The sequence below is a fragment of the Thunnus albacares genome, chromosome 5 (assembly GCF_914725855.1).
Source record: "Thunnus albacares chromosome 5, fThuAlb1.1, whole genome shotgun sequence".
In the NCBI taxonomy this organism is placed as follows: domain Eukaryota; kingdom Metazoa; phylum Chordata; class Actinopteri; order Scombriformes; family Scombridae; genus Thunnus; species Thunnus albacares.
The window spans coordinates 22,207,690-22,226,847 of NC_058110.1; the positions used below are offsets into that span (position 1 = coordinate 22,207,690).

A 19,158-nucleotide genomic window follows, 5' to 3' on the forward strand; every position below is an offset into this window, starting at 1 on the left:
GGTGGAGAAGGGTGGAGGCACAAGGAAATAATAATAAATGAGAATTAAACACAGTACATCCATGCTACATTTTTATACCATATTATTTTATCAATAATTTTGATAAATACATTCCTTCCTTAAAAATTGTATTAGACAGAAACCAAATATTATTTTATTATGTCTCTTTTATGTGCAGCTGACTCATGTGCTTCTAGATAACTTGATTTATTAGATGTGGGCACTCCTCTTAGCTCCTGAATGTGCATTTTCTTACTGTCATCTGAATGTAACTGTAATAATGTATGCTCGATCCTATATATTTGTTCATTATGTGGAAATGAAATAAAACCATCAAAACATCTGAGATCTATCAAGTCATCTACGTGTACAGGATGGCCAGTCAAGTGTGTCCCAGTGAGCTAAAATAACAAGTGGGCACTCTGGCAGTTACCAGAAATATGTCTTACAAGTAGTGTGGGCATCCGGGTGGGAAATAATAAGTGTCTTTTCCTGTGACATGTTTTCCATATTTATAAGGAAAAAAGTATCTCAGCTGCAACAATGACTGAAGGTTAGAGAGAAAAAAATAGAGAAAAGACAGAATAAACTCTTCCATTAGGAATAATGCAAAATATTACTTTGGACAGTCATCTAAGCACACACAGCAATATGTGGTGTCCATCTACTAATGATAATCACATTTAACATCGCATTGCTTAAAAAGAGCAAACTGTAATTTTATATTTATACCAAAAAGGAAGACTTTTAATTCTTTAACAATGTAAGTTGTGATTTACTCCACAAGTTCAGATAACGATTGTATCTTATTTAAAAGAAGATCGAATGTCCTTTGTTCATCCAATATTTCTGTTTTTAGTGGCCTTTAACAAACACCATTTTCCATAAACCCTAGATTATCAGGGATTAAATGTCATGGCTCAACAAAAGAGATGAGTCCATGAGCAACTTGACGAGTCGTTAGTTTAGAAATTTTTGTGATACCAGCAGGAAAGGGATTGATTTATATAGAAAGCAGAGATTACAGCTAAAATGCCAGAAAATTTACTTTAGACAAAAGTGTTTGTGAATACTATGGACATGGATGAAACTAAGTTGCGATGACTTAAGTAACATTATATTTTTATGGGAGCTGTAATGTTTTTTGTGAAACAGAGGATATGCCGGAGATCACGTCATGATTTTGGCAATAGATTTATTAAAATGCTCAATTTCTGCAATATAGCGGTGAAAACACTATTTGATGTGTAATTTTCTCATTATAACAAGGCATTTTATCATTATAACAAGGCAGGTTTTCTTGTTATAATGGCAAACTGTGTTGCAGTAGTGAAAAAAATGTTTTTTTTTTTCTAATGACGCCAATGCAGCTTGATGTATCCATTGGTTCTAATAATGTTAATTTAATAATATATATTATTTAAAGCTATTTATTTATCTCAGTGTAATTGTAACCCACTTATTAATAAGTTCATATTGTGTTCACTGTTTTGTAGAGCAGATGTTATTCCTGAAATCAGGTTTTTATACACACCCATAATGATCATAATGATTTTGTAGTCTGTTGCAGCATCATCTGCCACAGATTAAAGGCAGGACAAGACATGAGCTTATAAGGCCTTAGCAATAAGATCACAGGTGTGAGTAATTAAATTAATGATGCATCTGTTGCATTTAGGCCTCCCAGGGAGTCACATCAGTGAGCTAGCAGCATTAGATAATAGCAGGACCTGGGACTGATGCTACCTGAATGGAATGCAGCCATTAATTAATTATGAGTTACACCTGTGCTTTTCCTGCTAAAATCAACACAGACCACAAGAGCACACAAAGCAAAAAATGTGTGAGTTTGGGCCACTTACCAGCAGAATTTCAATACAGCCAAGAATGTACATGGCACCTGCAAAAGTGGTGCCTAAGTAGAAGCAGATCCCAACAGCTCCACCAAACTCCGGCCCCAGGGAGCGAGAGATCATGTAATATGAACCTCCAGCTGTGAGTCACAAACACACACAAGAGTCAGTGCACTGCTCTGTCACACACACACACACACACACACACACACACACACACACACACACACACACACACACACACAAACACACTAATACGTTCCCTCAGAGGTCCACTCACCTGGAACAACTCCATTTGTTGCGATGGCACTCATGGAAATGGCTGTGAGCATAGTCTGAAAAAAAGAGCAGCACACGACAAAGTCTGGGAGGCAGCAGGAGGAAATTTGAAATTAAGTATGTCTGACAGCGAGCGCTTGGTGAACTGAGGGAGTGAGCAGTGAGAAACATCCAACAGTAGAGAAGTCTCACTCATCAGGTTATGTTGGATGGTTTGGTGCAGGGATGACTGTGTGATACAGCCAGAGTTGGAAAACAACTGATTATTTCAGTTATTCAGTATTAGATAGAAAACAGTTTTGTCATGTGCAAATTGGTTGCTAGGAAACATTTGTAGCGCTGTCCAATAAGAAGCAAACAACTATGTAAAAAGAAAGTCACTGTAGCATCACAAGCTGTAACAAAACCCAAACAGTTTTAGAGGCTAAAAGATAAAATAAATTAACTGCCAATCCTTTATTAATGTGGGTATGACTTTGGCGAAATACTGTATATGTGTTTTATTTAGTAGTATTAAGCATGCCAGCATTATTTGGCCAATTGGTCTAACTTTATTGGCATAAAGTTTTGTAATTTCAGGTTGTCTGTGTTTTTTCTGTGAAATTTAAAGCGTCAGGTCAGATATATTGACATTATTCTATATTACCTCTTTTACTCTTGAACCTAAACTGGTCAGATATAAGCTAACGTTATCTTTGTCGGTTCATCTTACACAACAGTTCCACCTGGTACCTAAAAGGTATAAATATTTAACAGCTAATCTCTACTATACTCTAAGAACTAGTTTGTTTGGTGCAACCAATTTTAATTTAGTGATTCATAAATCTCAACTTAGTAAACACTTGCGTCATAACTAGGCTAAGATTGAACTTATGAATAGCTGATGCAACTGGCTCCTGCACAGTATTTGAGTTGTCTATTTCCATTTTGTAAAACCTTTATTCCACTATATTTCAGAGGGATTTATTTTGAGCCATGCTGGTGGCCATGAGTGTCAATCAGTCTGGTTTGGTCCAGACCGAAATATCTCAACAACTATTGGTTTGATTGTCATGAATGTTTTCTACATAACATCCATGGCCATCAGAGGATGAATCCTTTTGACATGTGTGATTCCCTGACTTTTCCTCTTAATGCTGTTTAGATGATTTAAAATTCATTATAGTCAAAGTGCAATGCTGATTACGTTGTTACGTCTTTTGTCATGCTGGATGGGACATAAAGCAGCATACAAGGAATTCTTCTTTACTTGTAAAATTTACTGTACATTATGAACTACATTTTCTAAACCAGGCTGTAGACAGAGCAGCATATGACAGATTCAAACGGGGAAAAGGTCGTGTTGGGGGTGTTAGTGGGTTTATTGGCAGGATGCCTTATACCAGGATTTACTATGTCACCTTCAGCATCTGCGTAATGCAAATTATAATTATATAGCCTGTTATAGTAGTTTAATCTATACGCCCCTAATTGGGTATGTGTGTGCTGAGGAACCACTTTAGGTTGATAGAAGCTTGTGGATGGATGTTTGTGGCTCTACTGTACAGCATTAAATCAAACAAACATATTTTAATGTAACATCTGTTTCCTGAGTCGACCACAGCCGTCAGCCTACAGAGTGCAGTCGTGTTACACAACAGAAGCAGGGACGTCTGCACTTTCACTCACTGTGGAACAACACATGAAGACAATTATGAAGGAACCAAAGACGCCTCCAATCCCGACCATCCAGGTCATCCGCAGGAAGAGGATCACGCCAAAAATATTCTGGATACACGGCAAGTACACTCCCATCAGAGTGCCGAGCTGTGGAGCCTGAGACACACAAAACAATCAAATGTGAAAAATTATGAACCACATTTTTGATGTCTTAGTTTTCCATCAAATTTTTCTTATTTTCTATGTGAATGGATTGAATTGAGCTATAATCTGTTCGTGTGCACTTTATTGTTCAGTCTTTGTCTCCTTAAATCTATTCTGGCATTTAAATTCATGAAAAGAGGTCTGATTCTTTCATTAGAAAGAAAGGGGTTTATTCTTTTCAAACATATAGAGATGGTAATCCTGCAAAGAGGAAGACAATCTCTTTGTTCATTTGAAATGGGGCTGTTTCCTCTAAGTAACCTTTCTGAAGAGAGGTAGGAAGATAAATGTTTATTGTCCTTTTTCCTCATTGTTTCCGACAGCAAATCTGTAGCTTTAAAATGATTGAGAAATGATATTGTTTTGATGTAGCTGAACAGAAAATCAAATTGTGTGTCTGACAGGTCTCAAATTCTGCGTGAATATTGATGTGTACAAGAAAATACAAAGTCTACAAATGGGGCCAAATGTGTTTTGGCTTCTGTTTGTGTAAGATTAATGTCCCTTTCAGCCCTAAATCACAATAATTAATTAACTACTGTTTGTGGTTTCAGTTCTCACTTGGAAGTAGAAGGCAGTAAATTTAATAGTAACACATTTTAAACTGTCAAAAAGCGACAGTGTAAAGAATACATACAGAAAATGAAATAATTTGTCACGTAAGTCCTTGTTTGCCCCTCTAACGTCCTGATTAAGTGTTTGGGAGTCCGCATTTAAATTCTGCAGAGCACGTTATGGGGATATGTGTGTGATAAAGAGGACTTGAAAGATGAGCTGACGGATGAAAGTCACAGCTCTTGTTCTGTCCTCAGGGGAGAGCTGGTGTGAGTGAGCCCAGTGATGCTCTGACTGCCAGCACTGCAGGAGCCTTCGGATGACTCAGTCTTCACACTGAGTGACCTGCTCCTCTCACAGTGACATTCTCAAATGAGAGCAAAGAGTAACAACAAGCCTATCTGTGTGCAAATATGCACAAACATGTTGAATGATTTACCTGTTTAATTGTCTTGCACATCTATTCTAAATGAATTATGGGCTGTTTTTGTAACATGTAACTTTTAAAAAATATATATTTTTGGCATTTTTTGCCTCATAGGACAGGTTAACAATTTTTCTGTTTATATATAGGTTTTGTATTGAATAGTTTCTAGTTGCATCATATGCCCAGTGAGACAGTGAGTATAACCTGAAAAGGGCAAGTCATTTTAAATGTGAAAAGGGTTTTTACAGAGTAGAATTATTAATTAATAATTCACCTATCCAGTATCCATGAGGTTTTTAATAGACAGACACTCACTGAAGGCAGCGGAGTCAGCTGAGCTTCAGCTAATGAGCTCACTACCTGCAGGTGTATGACCTCAGGTCACTGCCTCCAGTGCTCTGCATGTAGGAACACACAGCAGCTCTTCACCACAACACCGCACATACATTTGTAGGTTGTGAAAATAAAAGACAACATCTGTAACACACCTGAAAATGTCCTTAAAAGCAAAATGCAAACTCCTTACATATCCCTACAAACCTATATGGATAGCTTGGCTACCAGTTGTATCACATGTGGTTCAAATCTGGTCACAATTTTTCTTTTTCATGCATGCTAGGATACTTTTGTGTATAAACTTTGAAAATTCAATAAATTATCTATCTATCTATCTCTCTCTCTCTCTCTTTCTCTCTCTCTCTCTCTCTCTCTCTCTCTCTCTCTCTCTCTCTATATATATATATATATATATATATATATATACATATATATATTATATAAAGTAAGATTTATCTGACTTGTGTTGGTCTATTTTAGATCCTCTGCTAATATCAGTTCACATTTGGTCAGTTTACAGTTTTGAAGCCAAATGACAGATTAGGGCCACCAAAGTAAACAAGAGTAGAGAAAATCCGGAGAGGATGCAGGTTATTGTGCAGCTAACTCTGTCTTATGCTCCACTGAGCACATGCAGGATAACCAACATAAACTCTGATGAGGGCCAATGTGAAATAAGTCCATGGAAGGCCGATTTAGAGCTTCAGCGAACAAATCAGATACAACATAAGCCAGTCAGAAGAAAAAAAGGTCAGAACAGTCAGGTGTCAAAAACAGGATTTAATGAAACTTCTGTAAGAGGACTCAAAAGTCAAATAAACAACTATTAGTAAATATTTACTTAGTTCCCCACATTTTCCATGGAAATTAGAGAGTTCTGTGACAACAAGTATTAGAAAATGCAGACTGTAATCCATCAATTATATGAGACCTCCACCGTAAATTTCCTGTGAAAACCCTGTGCGGTTTTCAGGATTTCCTGTGTCAAAAAGTTAATGAGAAATTAAAGGCATCTGGCTAAATTACACATCATGTAACATCCGGTGACTTACTCCAACGCAGGATTTTTAATCACTTGCATTGTAAGAAAGTTTGTCCTGATGCTCTCTTTCTTTGAAATAACCACACTGAGCAATAACTTGCCACTGCTGTAGCGGATGTCTGCTGGTTTTCATGAACAGAAACTGAACAGAAACTGAGGACAGTGGAAAAAATATTGACCGTTCTTTGACCCTCCACTGACAGCTTATAAAAGTAATAGAAAAGTAATAAAGCCTTTGAACTAAATCCTAACTCTTTTTTTTGAGAAATGGTTAAATTAGGAAGTCAGTGAGGCATGCAACTGTTCATGCACATTGGCATGGTGTGTAATTTTTACTATATTATTAGTAGATAATATTTGTTTGGCAAACACTGATCTTTCTCATATTTCTTCCAATACGAAACCTCCTACATGAAGACAAAAGCTTGCAGACATATTAAAGAAGACATGTAACCCTTCCTGTCTACTGCCTGTCAGTTTCATGATTTTTAATAAAGCTATGTTGTGGTTCAAATGACTGCAGGATGGGTTGAAAGGATCACATGCAGAACTCTACCGTGACAGGTTTTTTAGACGGACGCGCTCCCTCCTCATTATTCTCAGCCTCTTCGTGCTCTTTGCTGCCTGTTGGCAGGTTGGAGTAGTTGGCCAGACTGCTGAGAAGAGAGGAGACCATTGGACTGGTATCCATCTCCTCCTGCAAGCACAAACACACACACACACACACACACACACACACACACACACACACACACACACATACAGATATATTAGTCCTGGGGATCCACTGTTATGAAACTCTCTGCAATTCAGAGGCCCTGAAGGACTGATTTTACATCCAGTGATCACTGATCCCAGTGTGTTTGCTACTTGGATTTGAAAACTGCCCTCACCTCAAACAGAGCCATATTCTTGCCGTCATACTGCTGGCTCTTCTCCACATCACTGGCTGCACTGCTGTTAATGAAAGGACTGCTCTCTTTGGGGTTCCCATCACCTGAAACACAGAAACACCAACCAGCAGCTTTAGAGTCGACTCCTCTTCACACACAGCTGCACATAGACTTTGTAATTAGGTTGCCAATAAAATTAACAGTAGTCCACCTCAATTATTTTGATAGTTATCATGCTACACAAGATGACCCAAAGAGAAACGTCTTTTCAGTCATTTTTAAGAACTATGAACTATTTTTGCACATACATATACCTACATGCACGCACATTACATCCTTGTATTGTTTTCATTTGTCCAGTCAGCACTTTGTTGGAATGCTTGGCTTGTTTGCATCTCATTCAGGCTCATGATTGGTATGACTGTATCTGATCCCTGCAGTGTTCATGCTGCCTGCCACACACACTCAAAGCTCATTTAAATGTGTATCTACAGCAGCAGAGATGGACTCAGCCTGCATGTAATTCCCAGGAAAAACTCTCCTCAGTGCACCAGAGCCACTTCAATAAAAAGTTATTCCACTTTATTCATTTCTGACTTCTTATGTAAGATGATGTTATGATGTAGGCTACAGTAGCAACAAAAATAAGTGCTCTATCTATTCAAAGCATGTAACTACATCTTCTTTTGTCCAGTTGGTCAGAATTGAACAACACATAAACAGAGCCGTTTGCAGTCTGAACTGCCCGTTAATCCCACAGGGAAACCTCTCCACAGATGGCAGGGTCCAACATAATCCATGGCCCGATGGCCCGGGGCCAGTAAAAGTTTATGCAGGGAAAGTTGATTCAGAGTCATTTTAGGAGATGTCAACGTTTTCAAGACATGTGACCAATGAAATGCATTGTGATTCACTGAAATACACATGGGGAAGGCTGCGCTCTTAGCCCACTAGCCTCTTACCGGTGAATCTGATGGGTCACCAAATATGGTGTAACACCATGTCAGCAAAAGAAACTAAGGAGGCTACGAAAAGAAAGTGGGGTTTTCTACTTCCATGGAAGCAACAATACTGCTGGTGGGAAAACAGTGACTGTGTTAGGTCTTGTACAGTTTGCCGGCTAACTCGCTAGCTGGTTAGGATCCTTACTGCGTAGTTTGAAGCTGGCACAGCTGGCATTCAGTCAGCACTGGTATTAGGCATATGAACCGAACATGGCCCGAGTGTGGCAGGGGTGGCACCATCTTTAAGGCGGCAAACAAGATACGGGCCGGTTATTGAGCGTAGTATTTGGCCCAGATGTTAAATTAGAAGTGTGGGCCACATATGTATGGCTGGTCTTGTCCTGCAGTTAAGATGTAATTTTAGATCTTTTTAGGGAAAGGCAAATATTTTCATACACACAGTCAGTTGTTTTCCCCTTCCTGTTTGCAACATGGGTTTAATGCCTTCAAGCTAATCGATCCAACAATGTTGCATCAAATAAAATGCAAGATAAAATAAGTAATAAGTGCAGTCATATGCCTTCCTGGGTTCCATACTCTGACACTACAGAACCTGGGAAGGGACGAATGACTGTACTTTTTTTTAAATTGAGCATGGCTCTGCGATACAACTCACAGATAGGCTTTCTCCTGGAGCCACATTGGAGCCTGATAGGAGGAAGTAGTATGTCTCTATGTGTAGATATCACACCAGAATGTCTGTCAATAGGGCCTGGGTTCAGTTTTAGTGGAATTGTCCTTTAAAATCCAGTATCCACATTAGCTGATGATACAAAAAGTTAATTTCAAACCATGTTTGCATGTATGTTTTAGCTGCTGTGAAGCGTAACCAACCGTCTGACGTCTGGGGCCACAGACCAAGAAATAGACTTCACCATGAAAAGATGGCTACATCTGGCTCCACACAGGGATGAAGGCAGGAGAGAGAGGATGAGGAGAAAAGCGTGTGAGGAAAGTATAGCTGGTTAATGGACTGAATGGCATGGCATGGATGTTCAAGAGTTGCAATGATTAGTTGATTAATCAATGTAGTCCATTGAAAGAAAATTACTTTTTTGATTATTGATTAATTGTTAGTCATTTTTCAAGCAAAAATGCCAAACATTTGATGGTTAAAGTTTCCCAAATGTGATGATTTGCTGTTTTTCTTTATCATAGTTGACAGTAAATTGAATATATTAAAATTTCAGACTGTTAGAACAAGCAGATTGAAGACATCACTGTGGCCTCTAGGAAATTGTGAATGCCACATTTTCAATGTTTTTAAAATTGAACATTTCATAGACTAAATGATTAATTAATGAATTGAGAAAATAATCGTCAGATTATCTGATAATGAAAGTAATTGTTACTTGCAGCTCTAGTTCATTGTCTTATATTGTGCAAACTTTTAAGGCTCTGAAAACATCTTTTCTAAGCCAGATTCTCACTATAGGTGATGAACAGATAATATGTGCCAAAGTTATAAAAGTCAAAATTACTTCCCTTGAGGGATTTCTGGGTGTGTTGTGTTTTTCACTGAGCTCTTCTCACTGGTTTGAAGTGGGTGGAACTTGGAAAAGAGTCGATGTCACATATTTCCATGAAAAATCAATAAATATTTGTTCGTAATGCTGTTGTCATTGAAGCATTTTTCATCTGGGCCAAATATGGCAAGTGTGTGTATTAATGAAGTGGCTTGGTTGAGGTTTAGTTGAGGCTGACATCTGGAGCCAGTGCTGAAACTTGTCTGGTCCAACATTGGGCCAGAATATGGCCAGTTATGGTCATACTGTTTGCTGAGATAGGGCTCTGTCATGGGCCCTATGTGGCCTGTGTTCTAACTACCAGATCTGGATCACTCGTGGACTGTAATTCATTGCTGTATTTGGACCAATTGTAAGTAGGCTGTGTAGCCTGTCACTAGGCCAGAACAATTTGCTATGTGAGTATGTGCAAGTCTTCTGTGTGACAGCTGTCTGTATAAGTGTTAATCACCAAGCATGAAAACATATACAGTTTAGTTAAAACCAACAAAAATGTTTGCTGCTGATCATTTATTCCCAGTTTTGCTTATGTGACAATTTCACACAAATAATATTGTTTACATGGTTTATTGTGTTTGTTTATTTATTTATTTTTTTGATGTGCTGGTACAGCACTTTTTATGTCCTGTAATGAATATTGTTTGGTGTAGTTTATTGTGTTTTTTTTGCTCCTAAGTTGCTGGTTAGGTATTCAACCATCTGACCAACTGCTATTGTTTTGGAGAGTGTTTCTTTAGTTTAGTTTAGTTTGTTTGTTTGTTTCTTTCTTCATTCTTCATTTTTGTTTGCTTGGTTGAATACTCCACTAATTGTATATATTCCTTTTTTTTTTTAATTTTTCAGAATCTGAGAGCCCAAGGTGGTGGGGTTGATGTTTGTAGGTGTTGGTACCTCTTTTCCTGTGTGCTATGTTCATCTGAGCATCCCTGGGTTTTACCCTTCACCACTGTGTGTGCATGTGTGATTCGTGGTCTATTCTGGATACCTCTCCTTCTCCCCGTCCACTGGTAAGCCTCAACAAACAACAATTCATCTGCTCCTTTTTAATGAGTGGATAGTATGTTTATTGGCTCTTTTACTACTTTCTTTGCTATTGTTAAATACAGAATTATTGCTGGATGGAACCACATCTCCTGCTTCCTAGTATAACAAACCTGATTGCCTCTTAGGTTATTGGCACTGGCATGAGGTAACATTTGTCCTTGAGTAAAACCCCCAGGGTGGTGTAGATTCCTTTGATTACACTGATTAATGCCCTACATCTCATTCTCATGCCACACATGGTTTTCATCTGGTTTGATTTTCAAAGCCGTACTGGTCGGCTTCATGGGTTACCTCAAGCAATGCTAACAAACACTCATTGAAAGGCGCCTTGACCCCCACTTGTCTTTTTGTCTAAAGGACTGGGAAGACTTTGACTGGGCTGGAGGTAGCATTGTTGCATTTTATTTTAGTGTGAGTTCATTTTTGAAATTCTAGGACTGGAGGTACTATTGTTGCACATTTTGGGTGCTCCAATGTAAAATCTCGCCTGGGGTACCAAAAGGGCACAACAAGCTGTAAAAACATTATCCTGTTATAAACTTGAAAAATTGTTAGCAATCAGTTGCCAGTTTACACTTTCAGCAGACGTAAGGCAACATTCATTTGGAGTCGTGTTACTGGCCTTCTGATTAACATCAATATTCACTCTTTTAGCTCTGTTTGGTCTCCATCAACTCTTGAGGCGAAATATCCAGCTCTTTATCTGCTAAATGTGCAGCTATGTTCACCAGCTAGTCTCTAACTTTGTTTGTCTGCCATTTGGAGATAGTGTACAGTGCACTGATCAGAGTTTTTTCATTTAAAACAGCTGCTATTTTCAAATTGCACATGGTCATTTGATCCATTGTGAAAATTAAAATATTGATCAAAGCAGCTTTAACTTTTGTGGTCAGGTTTGTAAGTCACCATGACATCTATTGTCTAAATTTCAGATGTCATGATGGATTCATTACAGTTTCCTGATGTAAGCCACGAAAAGCATCCATATTCGTTTTTACTTAGTCCAGATACAACATGGTTTGGACTGTATAGCTCACCAAATGTTGGTATCATTAATCATCTGTTCAGGGATCACAAACCAATAAATAACTTTAAGCACCTCCTCTTTAATCAAAGCCTAACAATCTTATATTTATCTTTACATTTTGGGCATTTAGCACAAACGCCTGTTCCGACTTTGACAAATCAGTTTCTCTTTCTCTAGTATAATGTCATTTAAAAGCTTACAGGAGTCATGAAGAGAGCCACATGAGGTGACTTTTTGGTTGGTCAAAGCCACACAATCAAGTTACCCTCCCAACTCCCCAAGCTGCAGCAGTGTTATACACTAATCTTTAAAGCAAAGAGGAGAGTCAGATGCCAGCCAAACTGCTCGCACACAGCACGTAATCCTTTGAACGACGGACCGTTCTCCTAGAGTTGCGTTGCCTGTCAAATTGGATTAGAAAACATTTCAATTTTATGTCATTCTGAGTTTGCATGAAGGATTAGAGCGTTTATCAGCATTCAGTCAATACCTGAAGACAACACACCCAAAATCACCTGTATGATTGTAAATGTGAAAAGACAATGTGACATTACTTTAACACCAATGTGAACGCCTCATTTTAAAGAAAATAAAACACTTCAGTTCTAGGAGAAGGAACATTTTTGCAACTGCTCTGTATAATAACATGATCTCATGTTTTTATAGCAGACAATAATAAAGAAACCTATTTATTAGCTGCTGTGATGAAGCAACTGGAACTGCATTTTGTAAGATTGGACCCACAGCAGGTCTTCTATTTCAACTCTTAGTTGTAGTTTTATGTTAATCCACCATGATTTTTAAATCTGCATTTTAAAGCTCATTTCAGCTCTTAGCTTAGAGTGAAATCAGCTTTTAAAAAATTGCGATTTAACCATGTTTTACTAAATGCCTTTGTGTGTGTGTGTTTGCATGTGTGTCTGAAAACTACTCTGTGTGCATGTATAAGTACAGTATTGTATGTGTTTGACTTATTTTGTACAGTATAGGTTGTTCATATCCCTCCTTGTGCTGTCTTACTCTCCTCCTGCCTTTAGCTGTGAGCTGTGAGCAACATCCTTCACATCATGAAACTAAAAATATCTCTGTCTGTGTGGCAGAGGAGGCAGATTATCTGAGCCATCAAACCAAACACTTCACAGTCTGGATCTGACCTCTGTATTCTGCCTCCTGACCCTAAAACATTTTCATGTTTCTCACGCAACAAAGCCATGTGTCAAAGTCAGTGAATATGCAATGATTGATCCTCGCCAGTTGCCCCGAGATATTACCCTTGGGAGTGTTGTATAATAAATATCCTTGATTAGACTGCAGAACATTATTACAATAGTAAGAGCTTTCCAGAGCTGATACATTTGGGGGGATTTTTCTACTCAAATTGTCAATATCAGTGTTGGTTTTTCTGCAGCTGTTATTTATGAGCTGGACAAAAAACAGACCTCGTGTGTATTTCTTTCCTCAGATTAGAGACCACCACCTCCTCCTCATCCTTCACTGCGAGTGACCTTGGAGTGTAACCATCCAGTCTCTCTGAAATCAATTCTGATCCATCACTGTGACAGGCAAGGTTACAAAAATATTATGTTTTTCTCTTGTGCTCCTATTATACCACTTTATAATAAGGGTCATGCAGCAACATGTAGATGTCTTCATCTGACTACCAGTTTTATAAAAACAGCTCCATATTTCTATGAGAACAGGTAATATTCTGCTTTCACAGAGGCTGATCACATGCAGTCGGTCTGAAATACCCTTTTCTATAAAACTGGATTCCAGCTATTTTGGAGGCATATCAATTAATGTTTGGTGATGCATTACCTTTTAAATTATCACATAACCCAAAGTGACTTGATCATCTGTTAATGGTGAGGAATTCAGCAGGAATTCATGATACATCCTGCATTGATTCATATTAAATCGTCATAAATAATGTTAAGCATGTGTTTTTATAACCTTATTATAAAGTGTTTTTACTTAACATTGTCACATTGCTGCAACTGTTTGTTTTATGTTTAAAAATGAACAATAAAAAGCAGCTTACTACTTCAAGACATAATGCCTCTCATGCCTTAAGGATGTACATATTTATACATTTACAGCAAATGCCCAGACAATAAATGAAGATTAAATAAATATTTGGTTGCACAGTAGTAATCCTGCACAGGTAAGACACAGTCTAGACTCATTTTCATCCAATTAAACCTGCCTCTTCTCCCTGTCTTCACAAATCCTCCTGCCCAGAGGGGAAAGATGTGCTCCCTGTGAGGGCTCAGCTGTGTGAAACCTCACATATATGAATCTCGTTGTCCTTCATCTTCTGAAGCAAACTACAACTCAATCCTTTACTCCTGCGGGTCTACTTTTGTTTTTCTACAGAGCACAAAGACATGGACTTAGTATTAATTGGACCACTGACATGCAGTGTGAAGACCTCTGAATTTCTGAAGTAAACTTGCATTTCCCAGCCAGAGAAACTCTCTGCATTTCTTTCCAAAGGAATGAAACTGTTGTTGCTGATATAATCAAAAATATTAGACCTGCAACTAACTAATATTTTTATTATTGATAAATCTGTCAATTATTTTCTCTATTAAGTGATTTGTTTTTTGGTCTATAAAATGTCAAATAATAGTGAAAAATGTCAATGTCGGATCACCATTTCACAGCCCAAGATGCAACCTAAAATGTTCTTGTTTTGTCCTGATTAACAGTCCACAACCCAAAGATGTTCAGTTCACTATCATAGAAGACTAAAGAAACCAGAAAATATTCACATTTAAGAAGATAGAATAAGAGAAGTTTAGCATTTATTCTTAAAAAATGACTCAAAACAATGAATCAATTATCTAAATAGCTGATTAATTTTCTGCCAATTACCAATAATATGTGAGGACCAGTTGTAACAGTTATGCTGATGACATGTATTTTTTAAAATTTTCCCAAGCAGGGTGAGTCCTGTAGAAAAAACAGAAAATCTTCACATTTTAGATGTTGTAACAAGAAAATGTTACTGGATAAATTACATGGAATGACTGATTTATAAAACTGTCATTGATTAATCTGATTTGTTTAATCAAGTTATCACTTATACTACCCTGACATTTTGCAGCCCCATTACAAGCTCTGAGTCCTTCTATCATTTGAGTAATATTTCCAAAATGTTTCTAAAATCTGATTCTACATAACTTGCTCTGACCTTTGTGACAGCAGGCTGTTTAAAGCACTTTTCCAGACTTTTAAAAGAAGATCACGTTGTGTTTTTAACTAGACATGATAAAAATGCAGACCACAGATTATGTAGAGGTCATCTTGTAAAAAATATGTTCCCAAAATGTTTTAAAAGTGAGTCAGCTAGTCTGGTAGTGCTGTAGGGGGCTATAATGCAAGAACAAGAAAGCATTTTTGTTTTTTAACCTTGACTATAAAACAACCAGAAGTGCACTGCCGGAGGATTTCAGCCTTTGCTTGAGCCCATAAAAGGCATCTTGGTATAGTAGCTTGGGACTAATCCAAGAAATGTCTTAAAGGTGTTGCCAAAGTGACAAGGTGAACCCAGTAAAGCAATATACCGGTCAGTCTGTCCGAGGCACTCTGGACCACCTGTAGTCTTGGTAAGCCCTGTGAAATTTAGTGCAGATCTGATGAAATCAAAGCACAGACAATTTCCTTTTGATTACACAACACAAAAGAATCATTGCCCGGGTGATTAAAGAGTATTGAAAATGACCCACATAGATAAATTCCCACAACTGAAGAGCACTAAGAGGTTTATAGGGGTGTGAACAGCACTTAAGATTCAGCTGTAAAAGATGGCTGCAATATCTCTGAATATCCGGACATGTTAAGTCGCCACGAAGAGCTACAGCTGCTAAACATCATCACAGCAATGAAAGCGTCAGTTAAGAGCTGGAGCGAAATATAATCTGGAATCAGAAAATAACCCACATAAGGTGCTCATTAAAGCAGCAGGGAACAGACCCTGTGAGTGTATTCGAGGTGATATGTTGCTGACTGTGGGGCTGATGTGGACATGTGAAGCAGCATGCACCACTGTGCGGACTTTGTCTTTAACATATGGGTCAGATCACGACGAGCCACCCTGTCTGACCTATATTCATTGTTTCCACGGCAAATTACTGCTCCAGGAAAGGCTCTTTTGTATTCTTGTGTCGGTACACATGCACTAAAACACTAAAACACACACAATTTCTAAAGCACCTCTAAAACACAAAAATGTATTAATTTTTAGTCTGTATCTTAAAGGTTGGAATGAAAAAGTCAGATTTATTGGCTTATATGAAATTCAATTTCTGCTATAATTAAATGACACATCTTTGACGGTACAATGAACACTCTCAGTATTTAAGTTCAGCTTTTAGTGGCTTGATCAGTCAATTTTTGACCATGAAAATTTGAACATAATTATGTAAATGTTCATGCACAAAATTTTAAAAGTTTCAGTTACAGATAAGATAAGATATACTTATTGTCCCTGAAGGGAAATTTGTAAAGTTTTGAATACAGCTACATATAGAAAAATACAAGGTAAACACAATATAGGTACATAATCTCCATATGTGCATGATACCAAACAGACACAGAAAATACACTATTGTGCTACTGTAGATGGAACATTAGCATCTCATTTGTTTTCAGCTGATCATGACATGAAGATATAGGCTTATGTTACACAAATGTTTTAAAGATGACTGAAATCTCAGATATTCATTCCTCTTAAACTTCAAGCTCATTTGTTCACACAGTGAAAAACTATCTGACCTCCTTGGATGCTGTGGGTGGTGAGACAAGGAAGGAGAACTAAAGGTTGATCACCCAGAAAGAACAATGAATCTCCACCTTTGTGTCGTGATGCCCTAACCGTTACGATTATGCGAAAGAAGTTTTAAAATCTAAGGATTTCAAATAAAGAATGAGCTGTTATCACAACCTGTTAAACCACAGATTGTGTAAATGAAGAGTACAGAGTTTATTAGCTGGATCCAGGCTCTGCTTCTAAATTAAACTGCAACATTTACTACACACAAGATTACAGAAATAAATTGCCCAAATGCACCTCCTTCCTTTAAGCAACACACTTGTTCCTGAAAACAAAACAAAATTTGCAGATAAGTTTGTGACAAACTCAAATGTTCAGGAGCTTTAAATGATTTGTTTGCCACTAATGGATAACCCTTCTGTTTTAGCCTCAGAACAGGCAGCCATTATTGATAAGAAGTGATCAGCTCAGAAAGATGACATCAATGCAGAATTACAAGATCTGAAAATATTTATACTGATGCTGCCGCAGCAGGCGCGACTTGACCGAAGCACGCAGATGAAAGGCAGTGGGTGGTGCAGATTTGTACCCTTGATGTGACATGGCTATTACAAAATGGACAGTTTATACCGGCTTTTAAAAGCTTAATAGGACACAGGCTCAAGGGGATTATCCAGCAGCTGCTGGAGGCCACAGAGGAAGGCAGACATTAACTTCTGCATGGCAGAGAGCTGCACCAATCAGCTGCACAGCAATCTCACAGCTACATCAACCGCACATATACCTTATTCATTTTCACCTCGCCTGCTGTAACTGGGAATTAAAGCTAATTCCATGAAGTCATTTGTCTAATTTAAATTTATCTCTTTACTGACTCTCTTTCACACACAGCCTGTTGACTCTTCGTCTCCCACTGAAATGTGACACTGAAATGTGTTGCATTCTGCCAGAAATGGATCGACTTTAAATATAAAACCATCAAAACAGGAATGAGGATAGAATATTGACTATTATTATTTTCAATAGGGGCAATACTATATGATGAATTATGTCACTTGGATCAGGCAAATACCATCTTCTTTGTATAATGTAAGCAAATATAATCAGTGTTTTTAGTCATGCTTGCAGCATGGATCTATGGATGTCAGTGTTGGTCAGTCGGTTGGTCCACCACTTTGGTCCCTGACTGAAATATCTAAACAACTACTGTGCAAAAGTTTCAGGCACTTTAGATGTTTAGACTCTTATCCATTATGTAATACCATCATAAATGCATCTGATTGGTCCTAAATTTATTCTGCAGCATGAGAATGACCTCAAACACACAGAGTCATGAGGAACTGTCTTCATCAACAAGAGGAACAAGGAGTCCTGCAACAGATGGTCTGGCCCCCACAGAGCCCTGATTTCAACATCATTGAGTCAGTCTGGATTACATGAAGAGACAGAAGCAACTGAGATGTCTAAATTCACAGAGAGACCTGTGGCAAGTTCTCTAAGATACTTAGAACAACTTACCTGCCAAGTACCTTGAAAAACTGTGCGTGGGTATACCAAGGAGAACTGCTGCTGTTTTAAAGGCAGAGCATGGTCACACCAAATATTGATTTCATCTAGGTTTCTTCTTTTTTTTTTGAACTTTGTATTACTATTTATGGTATTATCTTTGAAAGCATTCTCACTTTAATTTTAGTGCCTAAAAGCTTTGCACAATACTGTTGACTGTTGCTTAAGTTTGTACATTCATGGTTTCCAGAGGATGAATCCTACTAACTATGGTGATTCCCTGACTTTTCCTTTAGCACCACCATGAGGTTCACATTTGTGTTTTTTAGTGAAATGTCTCAACAAGTATTGGATGAAGTACCATGAAATTCGGTACAGGTTGGTACAGGTATTCAGGTACCTCTGATGAATTGCAGTTACTTTTGTGATTCCCTGACTGTCACATAGTACCAACATCAGGTCAAACTTTTAATTTGTCCAATACTTTGGTTTATCACTAAATACATGCAAAACTAGTGACACTCCCATCAGCCTCAGCTGTACTTTGTGTTTTACGCTAATTAGCAAAAGTTAGCATGCTCACATGCTAAACTAAAATGGTGAACATGGTAAACTATACCTGCTTAGCATCAGCATTTTAGCATTGTCCAGATGAGTATTTGTCGTCTGACGGAGGTTTGAGAGTGGCTGTCAATTATGACGTAACACCGCCTTTTTATATTGTCAAATAACTAATTAAAAACAAACTTATCAGAAAAATGAGCACCTGGGCAAGGATCAGTTTGATAAGAGCTACCTAAAATGACAGAAACCATCTTTAGGAATAATTTATTTGATGTGATTTGATCTCATGTCCCATCCACTAATTGCTGCCAGCCACCAGGGGGCGATCGAGATGTTTTGGCTTCACTTTTGGGGAGCTGTCATGACGTCCATATTTATATACAGTCAATGGTAAAGATGAACAGAACTGAGGAGTGGAATCCATGAATCTGCATTCAGTAACTACATGCAGGTTATAAAATC

At 37.9% G+C, this 19,158-nt stretch overlaps 1 protein-coding gene across 3 annotated transcripts in view; it reads right to left on the bottom strand.

The window, feature by feature from the left end:
- Window positions 1-19,158, bottom strand: part of slc12a5b (solute carrier family 12 member 5b) — a 54,908-nt gene that overhangs the window by 18,632 nt on the left and 17,118 nt on the right. For all 3 annotated transcript variants that reach the window (XM_044352564.1, XM_044352563.1, XM_044352562.1), the window contains exons 2-6: window positions 7,249-7,352; window positions 6,912-7,052; window positions 3,801-3,947; window positions 2,134-2,188; window positions 1,863-1,993 (exon numbers count right to left, since the gene is read on the bottom strand). In XM_044352564.1, the coding sequence (XP_044208499.1) occupies window positions 1,863-1,993; window positions 2,134-2,188; window positions 3,801-3,947; window positions 6,912-7,052; window positions 7,249-7,352 (578 nt within the window). The remainder of the gene's footprint in view (window positions 1-1,862; window positions 1,994-2,133; window positions 2,189-3,800; window positions 3,948-6,911; window positions 7,053-7,248; window positions 7,353-19,158) is intronic.